Source organism: Schistocerca serialis, chromosome 6, assembly GCF_023864345.2.
Source record: "Schistocerca serialis cubense isolate TAMUIC-IGC-003099 chromosome 6, iqSchSeri2.2, whole genome shotgun sequence".
Classification (NCBI taxonomy): Eukaryota; Metazoa; Arthropoda; class Insecta; order Orthoptera; family Acrididae; genus Schistocerca; species Schistocerca serialis.
In genome coordinates, this window is record NC_064643.1 from 327,438,702 (window position 1) to 327,455,356 (window position 16,655).

Genomic DNA, 16,655 nt, shown 5'->3' on the forward strand with positions numbered 1-16,655 from the left:
GTTTGTGGCAAAGAAGTGTTTCCACTGTAGCGAATGGGAGGAGGAGAGTAGGTCTTTTACAAGTCCAACATGGTTAAACCTGGGAGTAGGGCTGAATGTGAAGTCTTTGGATAGGACTGAAACTTCTATGGGGCTGAGGATTTTGGTCGATAGGTTAATGGTAGAGTTTTGCGATTGTTTTTGGCTCTGCATTTCATGGAGTGTTCGTAGGGGAGGATTTTGGAGGATGGGGTACATCAAAAAGGTCAGCTAGGCAGGGTCAATTTATGAGGAGGAACACTGTGGGTAGGGTGGGGACTGGATAGTAGTGCCCCAAGGCGAGGTTGGATAACTTGTGGAGATAGTGTGTGGCATGTTCTTCTAGGTGTTGGAGTATCAGGAGTTCAATTTGGGTGATAGAGGTGTAGGTAGTAGGGAATGACATAGTTAACAGTATTTTGTGGAGTGAGTGGAGGTGGTTTAGGCATGAGGGATGCCTATGCCATGAAGATGTTTTTTTGCATAGCTGGATTTGTGAGGGAAAGGGACTGGTGGAATCTGAAAAGATGAAGGTTGCTGTGGAAGGAGGGATGGGATCCAGTAATAGGGATTTTTGTGGTTAGGCCATTGGGGAGGAGGGGGGGGGGGGGGAGGGATAGCGTTGGGGAAAGTAGTTCACATTGGAAGTGGCGAGTAAAGCTGTCACCGGTTATTGTAGGGGGAGTTGAATAACATTGATGTGTTTAAGAAATGAAAGGAAATGTGTTGGGGGCAGGGGGTAATTTTGTGACTGGGGTATATCTCATCACACATGATACATCGTCAAAAGCACGAAATAAATTTTATCATGCGTGGTTTGTTGTCACATGTAGTAGATAAAAAGGAAACAAAGACAGGAAGGCTGGGAGCGATATGTGAGGGAGGGAAGGATTTTGCGTTGCTTGAAGTGTGTTACGTTGTTATTGGACATTGTATGGCACATGGAGTTGTGTGTGGGGCTGTCATAATGAATGCAGCCGATACTACAGGGTGTAACAAAAGTCACTTGCAGCCACATGTATCGTGGCTGCTGTGGAGTGTGTCGTAAAGGCAAGAGAAAAAAAAGTAATAAAAAGAAATGAATAAGCAATAGAAGGGAGCTAAATAATGGAGACAGTAATGCTCAGTCAGCTGCCAGCTCTTTGACTGGCCCACATTGGATGGGGTGCAGAGAGGCAAGAGACAGGGAGGGAGTTTGAAGGGAAGTGTATAGTGACCTTTGGGAGAGTGGGGAACTGCCTGTCTGCTAACTATGGGTGCAGATTGAGGGGGCAGGTGGGGGCTGGGCATGCAATTTCATAGACCAGGGCGTTAGATAACAGCACAACTAGCTGATAATCCATGTTACAGGGATCATGTCCCTTTAGAAGACTCAGGTGCAAGAAGTGCCCAATCCACCCATCCAGTTCTGTCAGAGGCTTATCCTAACCCATCAGAGGCCAGACCACCAGTGAAAGCAAGCATGTTATGTACCAGCTCTGCTGCAATTACTGATCAGTGTTTTACATTGGTATGACAACCAACCAGCTGTCAATGAAAATGAAGTGTGAAACTTCCTGGCAGATTAAATTTGTGTGCTGGACTGAGACTCAAACTAGGGATATTTGCTATCTGCGGGCAAATGCTGTACCAACTGATCCTGAGCTTCCCATGCAAGACTCCTATCCAAGTAGGTAGGAGGCGATGTACTGGCAGAAGTAAACCTGTGAGGACGATTTCAGTCAGATTTTTACAGTGGCCCTGATTAATGTATGCAGTTATTTTTCTTATGGCTCTGTTCTGTAGTTTGAAAACTGTGCACATTCGATCTAAGAGCGTAACACGCTGATGGCATTCTCATCTTACAGTGTACTTACTCCTTGGTCCTACAGCCGTTCTAGGTCCTTGGCCACTCTGACAACCTGCTGCTCATTTCCTCCATCTTCTTACTCCCCTCCCTTCTTTCTCAAGTCATTCTCCACATCATCCAGCCATCACTTCCATGATCTCCTTTTTCATCTTCTGCCACATGGATTTTCTATGTAGACCTTCTTGACAAATCTATCCTCTGATATTCACTGTATATGGCCCAACCACCTTAATCTGTTGCACTAGTTTTCCACAACTAGAGCAGCGTAGCCATGTAGTTGTCCCCGTTCCTTGTTTTTCTGTATTCTCCACTGCCCTGTCTGTCAGTGCTCCAAAAATCTTTCTTAATATTTTCTTCTCCCAACTTTTCAGGCACTCCTCTTATGCCAAGGTCAATTTCTATGTTTCTGACCCCTACATTAACATTGGCCTTATAACCATTCCATAGTCAATCACCTTCGATTTTCTACTTAGACTGTATGATTGCATAGTCTTAATCGGTGCCCAGTAAGTTCTGTTTCCCGCAGCAGTCCTTGCTTTTATTACGTCAGTTACACTGTTATCATTGGTTACCAAGAATTCCAAGTATTGGAATTTCTCACATCCCTCATAGTTGGCCCCATCGATCTTGATGTGTTTCTCTGTAATAGCAGCATTTCTCCTGGAAGCAGAAAGATACTGTGTTTTGGTGTCATTTATGCGAAGCCCCAACTCTTCTGCCTCCTTTTCCAATCCAGCACTTCCAATCTTCTAGACAGCATAAATACATCATTGGCATATGTTAGGTTTTGGTTCAAACAGTTCAACAGAACACTGCTCGGGTTATCATCTCCTTTCAGTGTTCATTCCAACGTCTAATCAGAATTGGACAGTTTATAGTTTGTTGTATTTATACTGATTTGAATTTTTTGTCGTGCAGGTGCCCCCCCCCCCCCCCCCCCCCCCCCCCAATTCTCTTTCTCGATGAAAGTCTTTTTTTTGGTCACTTATCAGACCATGTATGGCCTGAAGCCTGTCCTCCTTGCTGTCATATTCTGCTCAACCACCATTCCCCTTTCAGGGCCTGTAAAAGTGTGGGCTCCCCCTTATAAACCCACATTTATTTATTATCCTGACTGGCATTAGTGCAGCGTATCATCTCCAGCCTCAGATTAATCTGCTTTATGCCACAATGGAAGCACAGCAGGTCATGCCGCCACAAGAGCAGCTTGGCAAGCTACATGTTGGTGTCACATGTCAAGGAGTCAAGGAGAGATCAGAAGACCAATCTATGTCCCTGTTTCCTACACCACCCACTAATACTGTGTGTCTCTTTTTCTTGATAGTTGTCTGTCACCTCACTCAAAACCCTGCATCATAGAATTTACTGCAAGCTTGGACCAACACCTCAGCCATAACCTGGATCTTGGAACAGTACCACCTTCTTCCCAGGAGTCCAGGTCACAGTCAAAATCTGCTGCATGTTTCCTGATCTTATCTGTGGCTCCTCTCCACTTCAACCTCCACACTTTCCATTCATGGCCAAAGATTTTGAATAAAGCACCTCAGTAGTGATATATTTGTATCTATGTATGCAAAGACTGCTTTTGTTTTGTTTTGTGTTGTGCTTGTCTGAGAACTCTATTTTTCAATTTCTTTGCTCTTTGTAAGTCATTAAATATTAGTTACCCTTCACTATCTCATATACCTATCTATGTTCTGTCCTTTTAAGGGGACATTGTATGTCCTATGCCACCAATGTTAAATTATCGAATTTTGTAACCCATTATCTTGTCAACTTTTTAAGACACCAACTTACAATTTTCCATAATTATTGAATGAATGCACCTTTCTAGATACACTGAATTACACTAAGTTTTTTGACAGAATTTTGTAAATAAATGAACATAAAAACAAAACAACTCAGGATATTTTAATTATTCTAGTTCCATATGTGACAAGTTTCAGAATGAACTTGTGCAAGGATTTGCAGATCAGTAATGACATTGTTCATAATATCACTTTTACCACTGTTACCCGTTTCTAAAGTTACTTTCCTTTTCAATGCACTAGGGGGCGTCGTCACTTCAGAACCGTTATTGTGCTTTCCTTCACTGCTAGCAAACATGTTTTGAAGTACTTCAGAAGAAAATGCAGGTCTCACATACCGTTATCTGCAAATTTGTGTTTCTTGAAGTTACTTTTATGCTTAGTCATTTTATTTGCATATAAAAAGCAATAGAAGTTAGCTTACTACTCAAATAGTGTATAATCACACTACTTTAAATGAAAACTAGTATCAGAAACAAAGGACTGATTTGTTTATTCATAATGCCAACTTCTGAGACGTAGACTGCTCAACTGTGGCAGTATATGCGTCGCCACGAAATTTGACCGTCACATGTCAACATTCAAAATATTATTTAAAGGTCTCACAATTGTCTGATTGTAAGGTATTATATACCAAAATGTTCAGGAAAGACCAAAGTACATTATGGAGTAGAAAACAGAAAATGTCAAATTTCAATGAATTTCACGTACAATGTCCCCTTAACAAGCAGTCTCTGGTTCTGGAAACATAATTTTCTATTATTATATAGTTCATTAGTTACAGTCATTTGAGTTTTTTTTTTTTTGAGGAACAAGTCAGCTTATAGAATAAGTGTACATGCGTGATGTTGACATTAATGAAGACATAATTTTTTAGTCCTACTCATGCAAATACAGTTAAAAACAAGATCTTTTCCACACAGGCTCTTTAATGTTAAGTGATGTGCCTCCGTCTATTATGTATACCACTTAATCTTCATATCAAAATTAATGATACAGATATGTACTGTGTTGTAATTAATTAAAATTAAGACTACAAAATATTTATCTGCTGTAAAATGCTGATTATAATCTTCTGTTGTAGGAACCTGGAAATTCGGAGGAGATAGTGTGTTTTGTTAAACAAAGAAAAGTAAACTTTGACATGTTTGAAAAAATTGATGTCAATGGAGATAATGCACATCCATTATGGAAATATCTTAAGTACAAGCAAGGTGGAACTCTTGGAGAGTAAGTCAGTCTACAATAGCCATTTATTCATAATTTTTTGTAGTGGGTATATGTGACACTGTATTATTCTTGATGAATGAATTTGCATTATTTGATACTTCTCATTGTTTTACATTGTGAGCTCTGTATTAATGAATTTTTCATACTTTCTGCTCCAAATTTTTCCTTTTTCCCCTTTTGTGATGCTGGACTTTCCACAAAACAATGTAAATTTAAAGTTTTGGGGACCACTTGAGTGAGAGACAGCATACCTTTTTACAACTTGGTCTTTTAACTTCAACGACACTTTACTTTGTCTTGTTTAGGGATGAGCTGTTGCTATCACAGTTATCTAAATATTATATGTAGTAAATTTTGTTCTCTAAGTGTCTTCTGCCAGTTGAAGCCAGCAACTCTTCTGATGTTCCTGTATCTTTTGAGCTCCACTTGAGAACTGCTTTCATTCACTTTCTATCAGTTCGTGGTGCAACATTTCCTACCCATTTCACTGTCTTAACTCATTTTAATACACCACTGACTTTGCTCACTACACAAATACATAATATACATTGGGTCAGTGTTTTTGCATTGTCATGGTTACCTTCTGATGAGGTTTGAACCTCGAAACAAATTGCACAAATAAAACTTAGCAAGATGGAACAACGCTGTGACTTGTAGTGCTTATTGGAATATTTATGTACTGAGTTTAGCAAAGAGTCATTGTGAAAGAGTGCAAATATCACTATAGATTGTTCCAAGTGAGTTTCGCAGTCTGCAGTATTATTCTCAATATTGTTTAGAGGAAATTTGGGTAGTACATATTGCTGTGAGTGTAAAATAAATCTTTCCTGTACAACACCACTTGCTGGTTACAGAAGTGTAGTAGAATGAGAATGTGGACTGAGTGGGGTCTCTCTCTCTCTCTCTCTCTCTCTCTCTCTCTCCCCCCTCCCCCCCTTTCTAAAAGCTGAGATATTTTAAATAGCAGTTTCCCCAGTAAGTCATGGCAATAATAGGATATGGTTATAAAAGCACTTTTTACAATGAAATACCACGGCGAGAGAGTCAAACCCTTAGTGACAGTGAACATGATCCAGAATTTTAGATGAAAGAAAGCAATAATTGCTGATTAACTCAGATAATTAGGCACTAGCATGAAATTTCAGTTCACCATATGCTTCTTTTTGTGAAGCTGGAGACATATTTTTCAGTAGCAGTTGACTGATCAAAGTAACAAAATTCTCACATAAAAAGCATATGCAAGGAATTGCAAGAAATGATCAGCAAATCCATCTCAAGAAGGTTCAGTTTAGCGATAATGCACAAAAAATAATGAAGGAATATTTATTCCATTTAGTCACTACACCACTGAACAATTCGTCACCATCCCTTTCTTTATGGCCTATGAAAAAATACAAAATAGGGACAAAATTATCAACATAGGAATTAATCAGATCAAGTTTTAAGAAATGAATTCCATAGACAGTTATTAGAATATGCCCTGTTTAAGCCACAATAATATTACATAGCATCATAGATGCTTACGTGTCAAGAACAGGGCAAGAAAAATGGCTTAGGCTTAATGAGAAAAAGTAAAGTACAATATTTGATATGTTTAACAAAAAGCTACTTTGAGTCCTTTTCACTTCAAGAAACCTCAAATTTTTACTTTGCTTTTAATAACATAAAATGCATCACAAATAAAACAGAACAGAAATTCGCCTAGTATTACAGTAGTTTCATAGGTATACATTCAGTAAATTTTTTGTTGTTGTCCTAGTTTCATCCAAGATGCATAAGTGTGTTTCATGGGTAACACATGTAACACTATAGGATGAAGGTTAAAGAATACATCACACTTTAAAACACATTCAATGGAGAGTTTAGGATGGCATATTATGATAGGGTAGATTGATCTTCAGGAATACTTCACACTTTGAAACACTTTCAAACGACGGAAAGTCTAGGATAGCAATGTTCTCTCTCTCTCTCTCTCTCTCTCTCTCTCTCTCTCTCTCTCTCTCTCTCGCTCACACACACACACACACACACACACACACACACACACAGCCACTATCTCATTTCTCTCTGAAGAACGCCTTGTGGCCGAAATCTTAAATGTTTAGTACTCTTTACATTGTGCCTGTCTCTGATTCAATGCCTTCTGTATGTGGTGAGTATCAATCTATCCTTTTAACACACATTTGTGTCCCTAGACTGCATTGTGGATTTATCTTATTCTTAATTTTTCTCCAAATTGCTATTATAGCTAGGTAATATTCATTCCTTGTAATAAGTGGCAATTTCTTACCAGTAGGCTAACTCTCTTTTCCTTCTCTCATTCTCATGTGAGAATGATATTGTGTTGTATGTTAGAATTTAGAGTTGTATTGTCTTGCAAAAGTATGCCAAGTTTTTTCCAACTTGCTTAAAAGGAATGTTGCTTTTTTAATGTTGCAGTTTCATTAAGTGGAATTTCACCAAATTTATTATTGATAAAAATGGACAGCCAGTTGAACGACACAGCCCAAATACAAACCCAAGTGTAAGTATCTGATATAAGGTGGAGAGGAGGTAAAAAATGGACCAAAGACAAAGTGTACTTTAATCTTTGCATTTCTGTTTCAGTATTACTCAAAACAAATATTCAGCCAGGCAAATTCACGTACAGGACTAAAAAAGTATGAAATATGTTGTTTAGAAAACGATAGAGTAAATTAATTGCATTGTACTGAAACTGGTGTTGCTACATTCTTATGAATGAAATTGAGTTCTCAGTTACTAAGTGTGTTGTGAATTCCTCTAGTTAATTAAGATTACTGCAGTTGAATAGTGAAATGGGTTAACAGTCAAGACTACATTGGATTCTTCTTCTCAGAAAGTGTGTGGCTGAATTCTTATAAGGGGAACTCATCATTGGATTTAACATTGAAATCAAGTGATCAACTACACCACTTGAGCTATACTTTTGTAAAGTGGCCATGGGCTAAGCAGACCATAAAGCTAGGGAAGTGATCGCCAATATTATTTTTTGATGCAATTGTTTATTCCATTACATACATTTTCTTTTTCCCTCTGAGTGCTCTCCATTATTGGAATTTTTTTTTTTAGAACTACTACTCTGCATGGCTTCATGGTCCCAAACTACTACATAATGGTGGCACAGCGGCTGGATTGGGGTGAAAGGTTCTTTTGGGTGGAGTGGGCTAGGGGAGAAAGGAAACAGGCAATGGGAGGGAGGGTTGGATGGGAATATGACTGAGAGTTCGGGAGGAAGATGTAGCGCTCACATAAGGTAGCTCCCACTCCCCCTCGTAGAGGCCTCACCAGTCTTTCTTGAGTTCATTCTTGGCATCCACGGGACCCCAGCCTGTGAAGCATCTCTTCCCTTTCCACTGTACATCTTCCTGCTATATTTTCAGGAATGCGTGTTGTAGTTTAGATAGCCCAGCATCAGAACAGCCCCTCACCTGTTTTTCTTTCTTTCTCCATCTTCTCCCCTTCCTCTGCTTTAGCCTTTGAGGTTTCTCTTAATTTTTTCTTCTCTGTGTGTTCCTGAAGGCCGACCCATGCATTTGATGGGTAACAGGTGATTGGATAACGTGTAATTCCCAACCCCACATTGACAGGTAATGTTTGTGTGTACCCCTGGCACAAGCCAGGCCCACAGAGGGGTGATTGCCTAAGCTGTTACCTCCCTGTCAGGAGATCGGGAGGCACGACCTGTGATAAGGTGAGCGAGCCCCCTCTAGAGGGGAAGGGGTAGGTAGGTAGGTGGGTGGGTGCGGCGGCATCTAGTTTGAAGGTGCGGGCCATTGGAGATGCTGGCAATCGTGGATTTCTCTCTCTCTCTCTCTCTCTCTCTCTCTCTCTCTCTCTCTCTCTCTCTCTCTCTTTTCCCCCTCAGTGAGCCAGTCACAGTCTCAGTCGATATCTCCTAAACGTAAATGGAATGAGTCTAGAGATTGAAACACCCTCCCAGCTGCTCCACAGTTCCTCCTGGTTTCACGTACTGAAGGAGGTCAGTACTTAGGTACAGTTAATCCGTTTACTATTCAGAAAGGTGTGGGAGCAATTGCAGACCCTTTGAATCCTGCGCTCACTTATGTAATGCGACTTTGCTTCCGGAGAACAATTGTGATTTTCAATCCAACAGTTTTGCTCCTCCACAGCTACCCTGTTCGTGTCAAGGGCCATTGAAAGCTGAATTCTTTGCGTGATGTTATTTACACTCGCTGCTTGAAGGTATAGTGCAGCCATCAGAGGTCAAGGTAGGCTTGAAATCATCATGGTCTGACCGTACATTCCAAATCTGATGCGTTTCTGCTAGTGTTAACAACCACACTTGCATGTCCTGTCAAAACACGGCCAAATGTGTTGCTTGTGATAGGGATGCTCACGAGGGTTATTGCCCGCCTCCTACTCCCCGCTGTAATCAATTGCAATGACAACCATGCTGCCTCATCTGTGAATATCCCATGAATGTGCTGTGTCTCTCCATGAGTGGACCATCCAGGACATATGGGTGAAGGAAATACTATCTTACCCTGTCACTTGCAGGTTGTTGGCTTGTTGAAAGCCCTGCTTTTTACCATGGGGCACTTACGGTACCTTTCTTGCTATTCATCGCTGCATGAAGGACATTACCACACGGTCTTGCAACCTCCAGTTCTGCACTGCAGTTGTAAAATCGTCCAGTGTCACAGTAGCATCCCGTCCTTCTTCTACAGTTGTGTAACACGTCACCAGTTCTTTGCTCCCGGCAGTGAAATCACCAACTACCCAAACGGTAGCCCGGTAAAGATAAAACAAATACTCCCACAAAGACATTTTATGTCCATCCAGCCAACAGTCATCTGAGTCTTCGTCTGCCAACCGTAAAGACCCTAAGAAATCAAACAAAAGCAAATGGTCTTCTCCTTCAACAACTCAGAGATCCTCTTCAATGGTGTCGCTGTATGGTACCCTCACACAGCCGACCTCCATTTCGCCAGTGCGCACTGCCTACCATTTTTCTGCCCTGGAATCCACAGGCCGACCCTAGGAAAATGCTGATGCCTCTGTAGATTTCATGGAACAGGATCCTCCAACCTCTGCGCCCTGTAGCAGAGTGTCTTTGAAGGCTGGCACTCAGCAGCCACCGAGGTGACTACACTATATTTGTTCCCTCCTCCCCATTCATCATTATAAATCTTGTTCAGTGGAATGGTTGTGGCATTAGATCTAACAAGGGAGAATTAATGGCTGCTCTTGGAATTCCAGCATCGGGACTGGTTGTGTTTTCTGGTTTAGAGAAAGCCTATGACATCTGCTGAAGGACTGGTATCCTCCGTACTCTATACACGTGGGTGTTCTGAGGTTGCCTGCCCCATTTCCTTCAGAAATTTTTAAAAGACTTGAGTTTTCAAGGTACGTGCTGGTTCATCTTGTCGGACACCTATATCCAGGATCAGCATCATCATCTTTCGTATAGCCATTAAACCTATTATGGACTGTCTCCCACCAGCCATTTCCAGCTCCCTCTCCACTGATGACTTTGCAATCTGTTGCAGTTTTTCATGGACCTGTCTCCTTGAGTGGCGTCTTCAGCGATGTCTTGATTATCTTTACCCATGGAACATTGACAGTGTCTTTCGATTTTCCATTGACAAAACCATTTGTATGAATTTCTGGTGGTGCAATGGGTTTCTTCTACCATCTTTACACCTCAGGCCTGTGTGGTGTCACAAGGCTTAGTCCTGTCCCGCCCCTCATTAAATCGACCTAGACTTATACGAATAATTGTAAGAACAGTTATTATTATTATGTTCTTTAAGTTTGTTTTTGGGTTTTCAGAAATACTGTGGGAAGAAAGTTTATTTATGTTGCAGATAACGCAAAGGAAGAGATATTCTGCTTTCTCTTTGTAAACAGATCGATCGAGTCTTGAAAGCTTCGTGTAAAACGTATGGGTGGGTGACACATTAGGCGGGACCCAATGTCTGTAATACTTCCACAGTTATTAAAAAGTTGTTAAACGGCATAACGAATAGTTCATCATTTATATAGACCAAAAGTAGTAAAGATATCCGAAAGGAAGAGTTGCAGCGTCAGAACGAAAAGTGATACATCGCTCAGGCGTTATGTGGTGAAAACAAATCAACTGATAAAATAGTAAATCTGTAATTAAGCATAAAGCCACGTAACATTGCACCTGTTGCTCTTCAGTTCGCTGAGACTACGAAATTCCTGGGACTCATGTTTGATAGAAAACATTCTTGATCCTTCCATTTGTCTTACCTGGCCACACACTGTACCCAGTCCCACAGTATCCTATGTGTCCTAAGTGGTACTTCCTGTGGAGCAGATCAGACCACCCTCCTCTATTTGTACTGATCCCTTTTCTGTTTGAAATTAGACTAAGAGTGTTTCGATGTGATGTTTAAAGCTTTCCCGGTGTACTGATTGTTCCATAAAAACACGGGAGAACTGCTGGGTATCAGTAACGTCCTGCCACGATATTTCGGTGCAGAGTCTTCTGACCATCTTCAGGTGAGTGCCACTGTAGCAGTACTGGCGAGTACACGCTGAGCTCTGCTATTTAAAGCCGTACTGAGGTGACATTGCGCATGCACTGCTCAGCGTGCGTGTTCAGAACGGCCAGAAGACTCTGCACCGAAATATCGTGGTAGGACGTTACTGATATCCGGCAGTTCTCCTGTGTTTTTATGGAACTAGGAGTGTTTCGTTTATTCATCTGCCCATCTGCCCATTGTAAATCGTCTTAACACAGTCGACCTTTGTGGGATATGTTTGTCCATTGGTGCCTTTTACACTAGCCTGTTTTGAGTGTGTCTATGCAGAAGCTACTGAACTAAACTGCCATACCAGCATGATGTTCTTCTCGGCGGGTAAACATGTTGTTTGTCTGCCATGCCTGGCAATCTGACCTATGCTCTCTTTTTCAGTGACTCCCTTGACTGCCAGTATAGGGTACATCCTTCTTTTCTGTTTCCTGCCAGAGTTCGCTTTCAGATACTGCTCTGGCAGCTCAACTTCATGCTACATGCCACATTCCCAATGGGTGTGAACCCTTCACCATCTTGGCTTCGTGCAGGAGGCCGTGTTCATCTTGGACTATGTTTGATTCCCAAGGAAACTACTCCGGATTTGAACTATTGCTGTAAGTTTCTCAGTCTTTGGACACAACTTAGCAATAGCACCTTCATGTACACTGATGGCTGTAAGATGGAACATGGTGTCAGGTCTGCCTTTGTCTTTGGCACTGAACATTTTCAGTATCAGCATCCAGAACCCTGCTCAATATTTACAGAAGAGCTATTCGCCCTCTATCAGGTCACGCAGTACATCCAGTGACACAGGCTTTTTAATTGTGTTGTGCACTCAGATACTGTCACTGCCCTTCAGAACCTCTGTATGTTGTTCACAGTCCATCCCTTAGTGCAAGCTTCCACTTGCTCGGTGATGAGGAAGCCACTGTGATGCTCATGTGTGTTCCTGGTCACATCGGTCTTATGGTGCTAGCTCTTCCAAACCTTCGGATGATCTCTGTGTTGCTGTCTGTCAGCAGGTGGTGTCACTTTGGCATCACCACCGGACTCCACGGGAACAAGCTCCAGGGAATTAAACCTCTACCAGTGGCCTGGCTGACCTCCTTTCAGCCTTCTTGCCATGAGGGGGTCATTTTAGCTAAGTTGTGTATGGAGTACTGTCTTTTTAGCCATCGCCATTTGTTAAGTGGCAATCTGTCATCACTTTGTGCTCATTATCAACCTTTGACAGTTCGCCATTTCCTGACTGAGTGCCCTTTTCTAACCGATTATTATATGTTTTCCATCTACATTATTGGCTGTTCTAGCAAACAAAGTGTGGGGTGTCTACCGCATTTTACTTTTTATCCATCACAGCAGTATGGTGAGGGACATTTAATCTCTGGTTTGGGACATCAGCTCTGTATCTATAGCATATTTCGTGAATCTTTCTTCAAGAGGAAGCCCTTATTTTTAGCTTTCCCCTTCTATCAGTTGGGCTTAACGTGCAGTCTATTTCCTTTTCTTTTTCTTATTAGTGTTCTAAAGTTATGACATGTGCTCTTATTACCTCAGTTTTTGCACCAAGAAAAAAGACATAAGGTAGGAGTGTGGCATTGATGAGCTAACTGTGGGGCAGCCAGGGGAGTTGTGTGTGATACACAGTAATGTGGAGGAGTCAAGCAGTGAACAGGGCGAGTGGATTGGTTTTCTGCGAGGAAAGGTGGGATGTGGAGGTTCAAACTCTGCATCCATGTACTGTCGTGTACGCAGTGCAGACAACATAAATCTATGTTATGATCTTCCACAAGTTCCTGATAAACAGCTTCCTTTTTTGAACTGAAGTAGAAAGTACCACCTGTGATGGGCCAGCACCCACACCTCAGTCACTCGTGTTTGGAAAAAAATCACAATGAAAATAACATAGCAAAAGATAGACAGTTATAGCGTAGCTAGCACCAAAGCAGACAACAATGCAGTCAACACCAGCTAATGGTACACTGCACAGTTGATGACGAACATTTGCAAATAACAATGGCATGAAGTCTCCTGACTGCTACCTATTGGAATTAGGGAGTCCATGTGCCATGTTATAGTTCCCACATAGTAAAGGTAACCACCCATCATATAAATTTTCAAGAACCAGCTTGAAATGATTACTCTACAACCCCCTATGTGTTGCTCACATAGGGATCGTGAAGATAAGAATAGTATAATTTCTGCACACACATCATTCTTCCCACACTCAATACATGAATGGAACAGCAAGGAATACTAATAACTTGTATAACCCCACAATGGTTTGCAGAGTGTAGATGTAGATTTGAGGTATTAAGCAGTAGACAAGCTCAATGAATGCGTAGCTAAGCTTTCTGATAATTTCCTTCTTCAGAACATTCACCTCCCTCCCTCTCCCCCTCCCTCTTACTTCCCCTCACTCTCCCCCTCACTCTCCCCCTCCCTCTTACTTCCCCTCACTCTCCCCCTCACTCTCCCCCTCCCTCTTACTTCCCCTCACTCTCCCCCTCACTCTTACTTCCCCTCACTCTCTCCCGCCCTCTTGCTTCCCCCTCACTCTCCCCCGCCCTCTTGCTTCCCCCTCACTCTCCCCCGCCCTCTTACTTCCCCCTCACTCTCCCCCGCCCTCTTACTTCCCCCTCACTCTCCCCCGCCCTCTTACTTCCCCCTCACTCTCCCCCGCCCTCTTACTTCCCCCTCACCCTCCCCCGCCCTCTTACTTCCCCCTCACCCTCCCCCGCCCTCTTACTTCCCCCTCACCCTCCCCCGCCCTCTTACTTCCCCCTCACCCTCCCCCGCCCTCTTACTTCCCCCTCACCCTCCCCCGCCCTCTTACTTCCCCCTCACCCTCCCCCGCCCTCTTACTTCCCCCTCACTCTCCCCCGCCCTCTTACTTCCCCCTCACTCTCCCCCTCCCCCTCTCTCTCGCTGTTGTTTGTTGTCAAAAATCACCATGTAAGTAATAGAATTTTATGCCAGTTATATTTTTGAAAATCATTTGGATATTTGTCTTGTCACATGTTTAAAAACAAGTTTCAATTTTGTGATAATCATATGTAAATTGTCATATTTCATTATTTCAAATGGTTCAAGCAGATCTCAGGTGTTCATTGCAGTTGCTAGTTGCTCCAAAATAAATTTCTGCCAAGATATCTAAATGTAAATATCACCTTGTGAAAAAATAGTTCAGAATTGATGTTATATGTTTCAGGCTCTCGTTCCAAACCTCGAGAAATATTGGTGATGGGAAGTTTTAATGAAGAATGGCAGCTGCCAAGTAGTTTGTAACTGAAAATGAGTTTTTACGAGAAATTTATTATAACATGATTAATGTACTTCTGTTCAAAAATTTGTGTCCCATATTAGCTTTTGTTAAGCAGAGGTGCATGCCGATAATGTTGAAAGAGTAATGTGGAATTCACCATCTGATTGATTTACGAAAGATTGGCTCAGTAAGGTGCCATGGAAAGGGTTGGATATTTTAACATGAAAGACTTAAAACATAACATTATAATTTTAAAACAAATGGAGAGTTTGCACTCTCTTAAAAGTGTTACAGGATCATAAGAGGGGAATAAAGATATCAGACAAAAATGTGTTTCAACAATACGTGCAACTTAAATAGGAATAATACAATGTACCACAAGGACCGCATTTTATGATTCAAATAATTTGCCAAGACCTTTGCTGGTTCCATAAAGCTCAGCTTAGCTTGAATATTTGCAAGCAATTTCCTGAAATGTACTAATTGCCATGTGATACCCAAACGCAAAAACCTGCAACACCTTTGTTCTAGTGTGTTAATAGTGTTTGAAAATTGGTCACACAATTGTCTGCTTATTACATAATAAAACTTTCCTTTTTTTTTTGTAAGTGGAATGTTTTGCCAAAAATAGCAGACTGTATGTCAGAAGATTTATCTTTCAAAAACGTCTGAGCATATGATTTCACATTTCATTCATAGAAAATTTGTGTTGAAAATTTGAGCTTATGCAGCTTAATATGTCTATTTTGTCACAAGTAATTCTATTGGTATTAAGTTTTGTCAGCTGGACAAGAAACTACAGAATATATTGTAATGTTTCTGAAATCATTGTCTCTCATGTGTGTTTTCTAATAAAAGAAATTTATGCTACTTCAGCTTTTGTTTGGTATGTAGATGCTTATGAACATTCATAATTACTTAAAGACCAACATGTTAAGCACGTTTCCTGTTGAGGTACTAATTTGACATTTGAAGTCTGTTTAGTATGGATTATTTCTATTTCTCTCCTTTTTGCCATGTGTGTCTCCCCCCCTCCCTCCCCCCCTTTTCCCGAAATTATTGTGACTTGTTACTGTGTAAGGTTTTGCAACAATCTCATTGTTTAAGCTGTGAACCTGCTAACATCATTTGAAGACACAACTCGGAGAATGACTCACAATATCATGAGGATTGCTGTCATTCCTTCTAATAAGCTTTCAACAGAATAAATTTTTCTATAGAACTTGTTTCTTCCGTAAGTTTACCATACAAGCTTCTCTGAAATCTACCCTTTTTTGTTGGTGTATTTCTTTGTCTTCCTCCCCAGTTCTTCTCCTTATTTTCTGTGTTACCTTTTATTTATCTGTTAAATTGACTCTGATCTACCTTAATGTTTTTCTCTTCAAATATTTTTTCTGTGTTTTACTGTAAACCTGTTTTAGCTAGCTATGTCACTGTTTCTTTCACTTTCCGCTTTGTTCCCCCAAAGGTTTTGTTTTGGGGTAAACTCAACCATTGATTTCAAATCTGTTCTTTATTTCTTTCCTAAAACACATAATCTCTTCCTTCAAATCTTACAAGTTTTCTTTCATACACTGCTGACAATTTCCCCACACCCTGCTATTTTCCTAAAGCAGTCAGTGTATAAGATGGATGTATTGTCATTTTATCATAGTCCCAGTAGTAGTTTAGTCGCAGCTCCTTTATGTCCTAAGGAAAGAGGTGGCATCTGGTTAAGATTTAGAAATCAAATGCCAGTTTGGTTCTTTGAAAAGAATGTGGTAAAGTTCATTTCCCATCCTTGGTGAGTTAAGAGCTTGTGCTCCATCTTGAATGAACTAGACATTTATAGAATGTTCCTTTACTTTTTCTCCATAAAATTCCTCCTTTTTGCATTTATATTCCTCTTTCTTGAGTATTCCTTTTTTGCGACTTCCTCCTCCTCCTCCACATTTTCAGTGCTTTGTTTCTATCCAGCA

The 16,655-nt window shown here is 41.1% G+C and overlaps 1 protein-coding gene across 2 annotated transcripts in view; it reads left to right on the forward strand.

Annotated features, from left to right (window-relative positions):
• The window catches only part of LOC126483788 (phospholipid hydroperoxide glutathione peroxidase-like), a 53,436-nt gene extending 37,864 nt beyond the window's left edge, over nt 1–15,572 (forward strand). For both annotated transcript variants that reach the window (XM_050106947.1, XM_050106948.1), the window contains 3 exons: nt 4,760–4,905; nt 7,345–7,429; nt 14,644–15,572. In XM_050106947.1, coding sequence (XP_049962904.1) covers nt 4,760–4,905; nt 7,345–7,429; nt 14,644–14,676 — 264 coding nt within the window. In that variant the 3' untranslated portion in view covers nt 14,677–15,572. The remainder of the gene's footprint in view (nt 1–4,759; nt 4,906–7,344; nt 7,430–14,643) is intronic.
• Nucleotides 15,573–16,655: the final 1,083 nt, after the last annotated feature.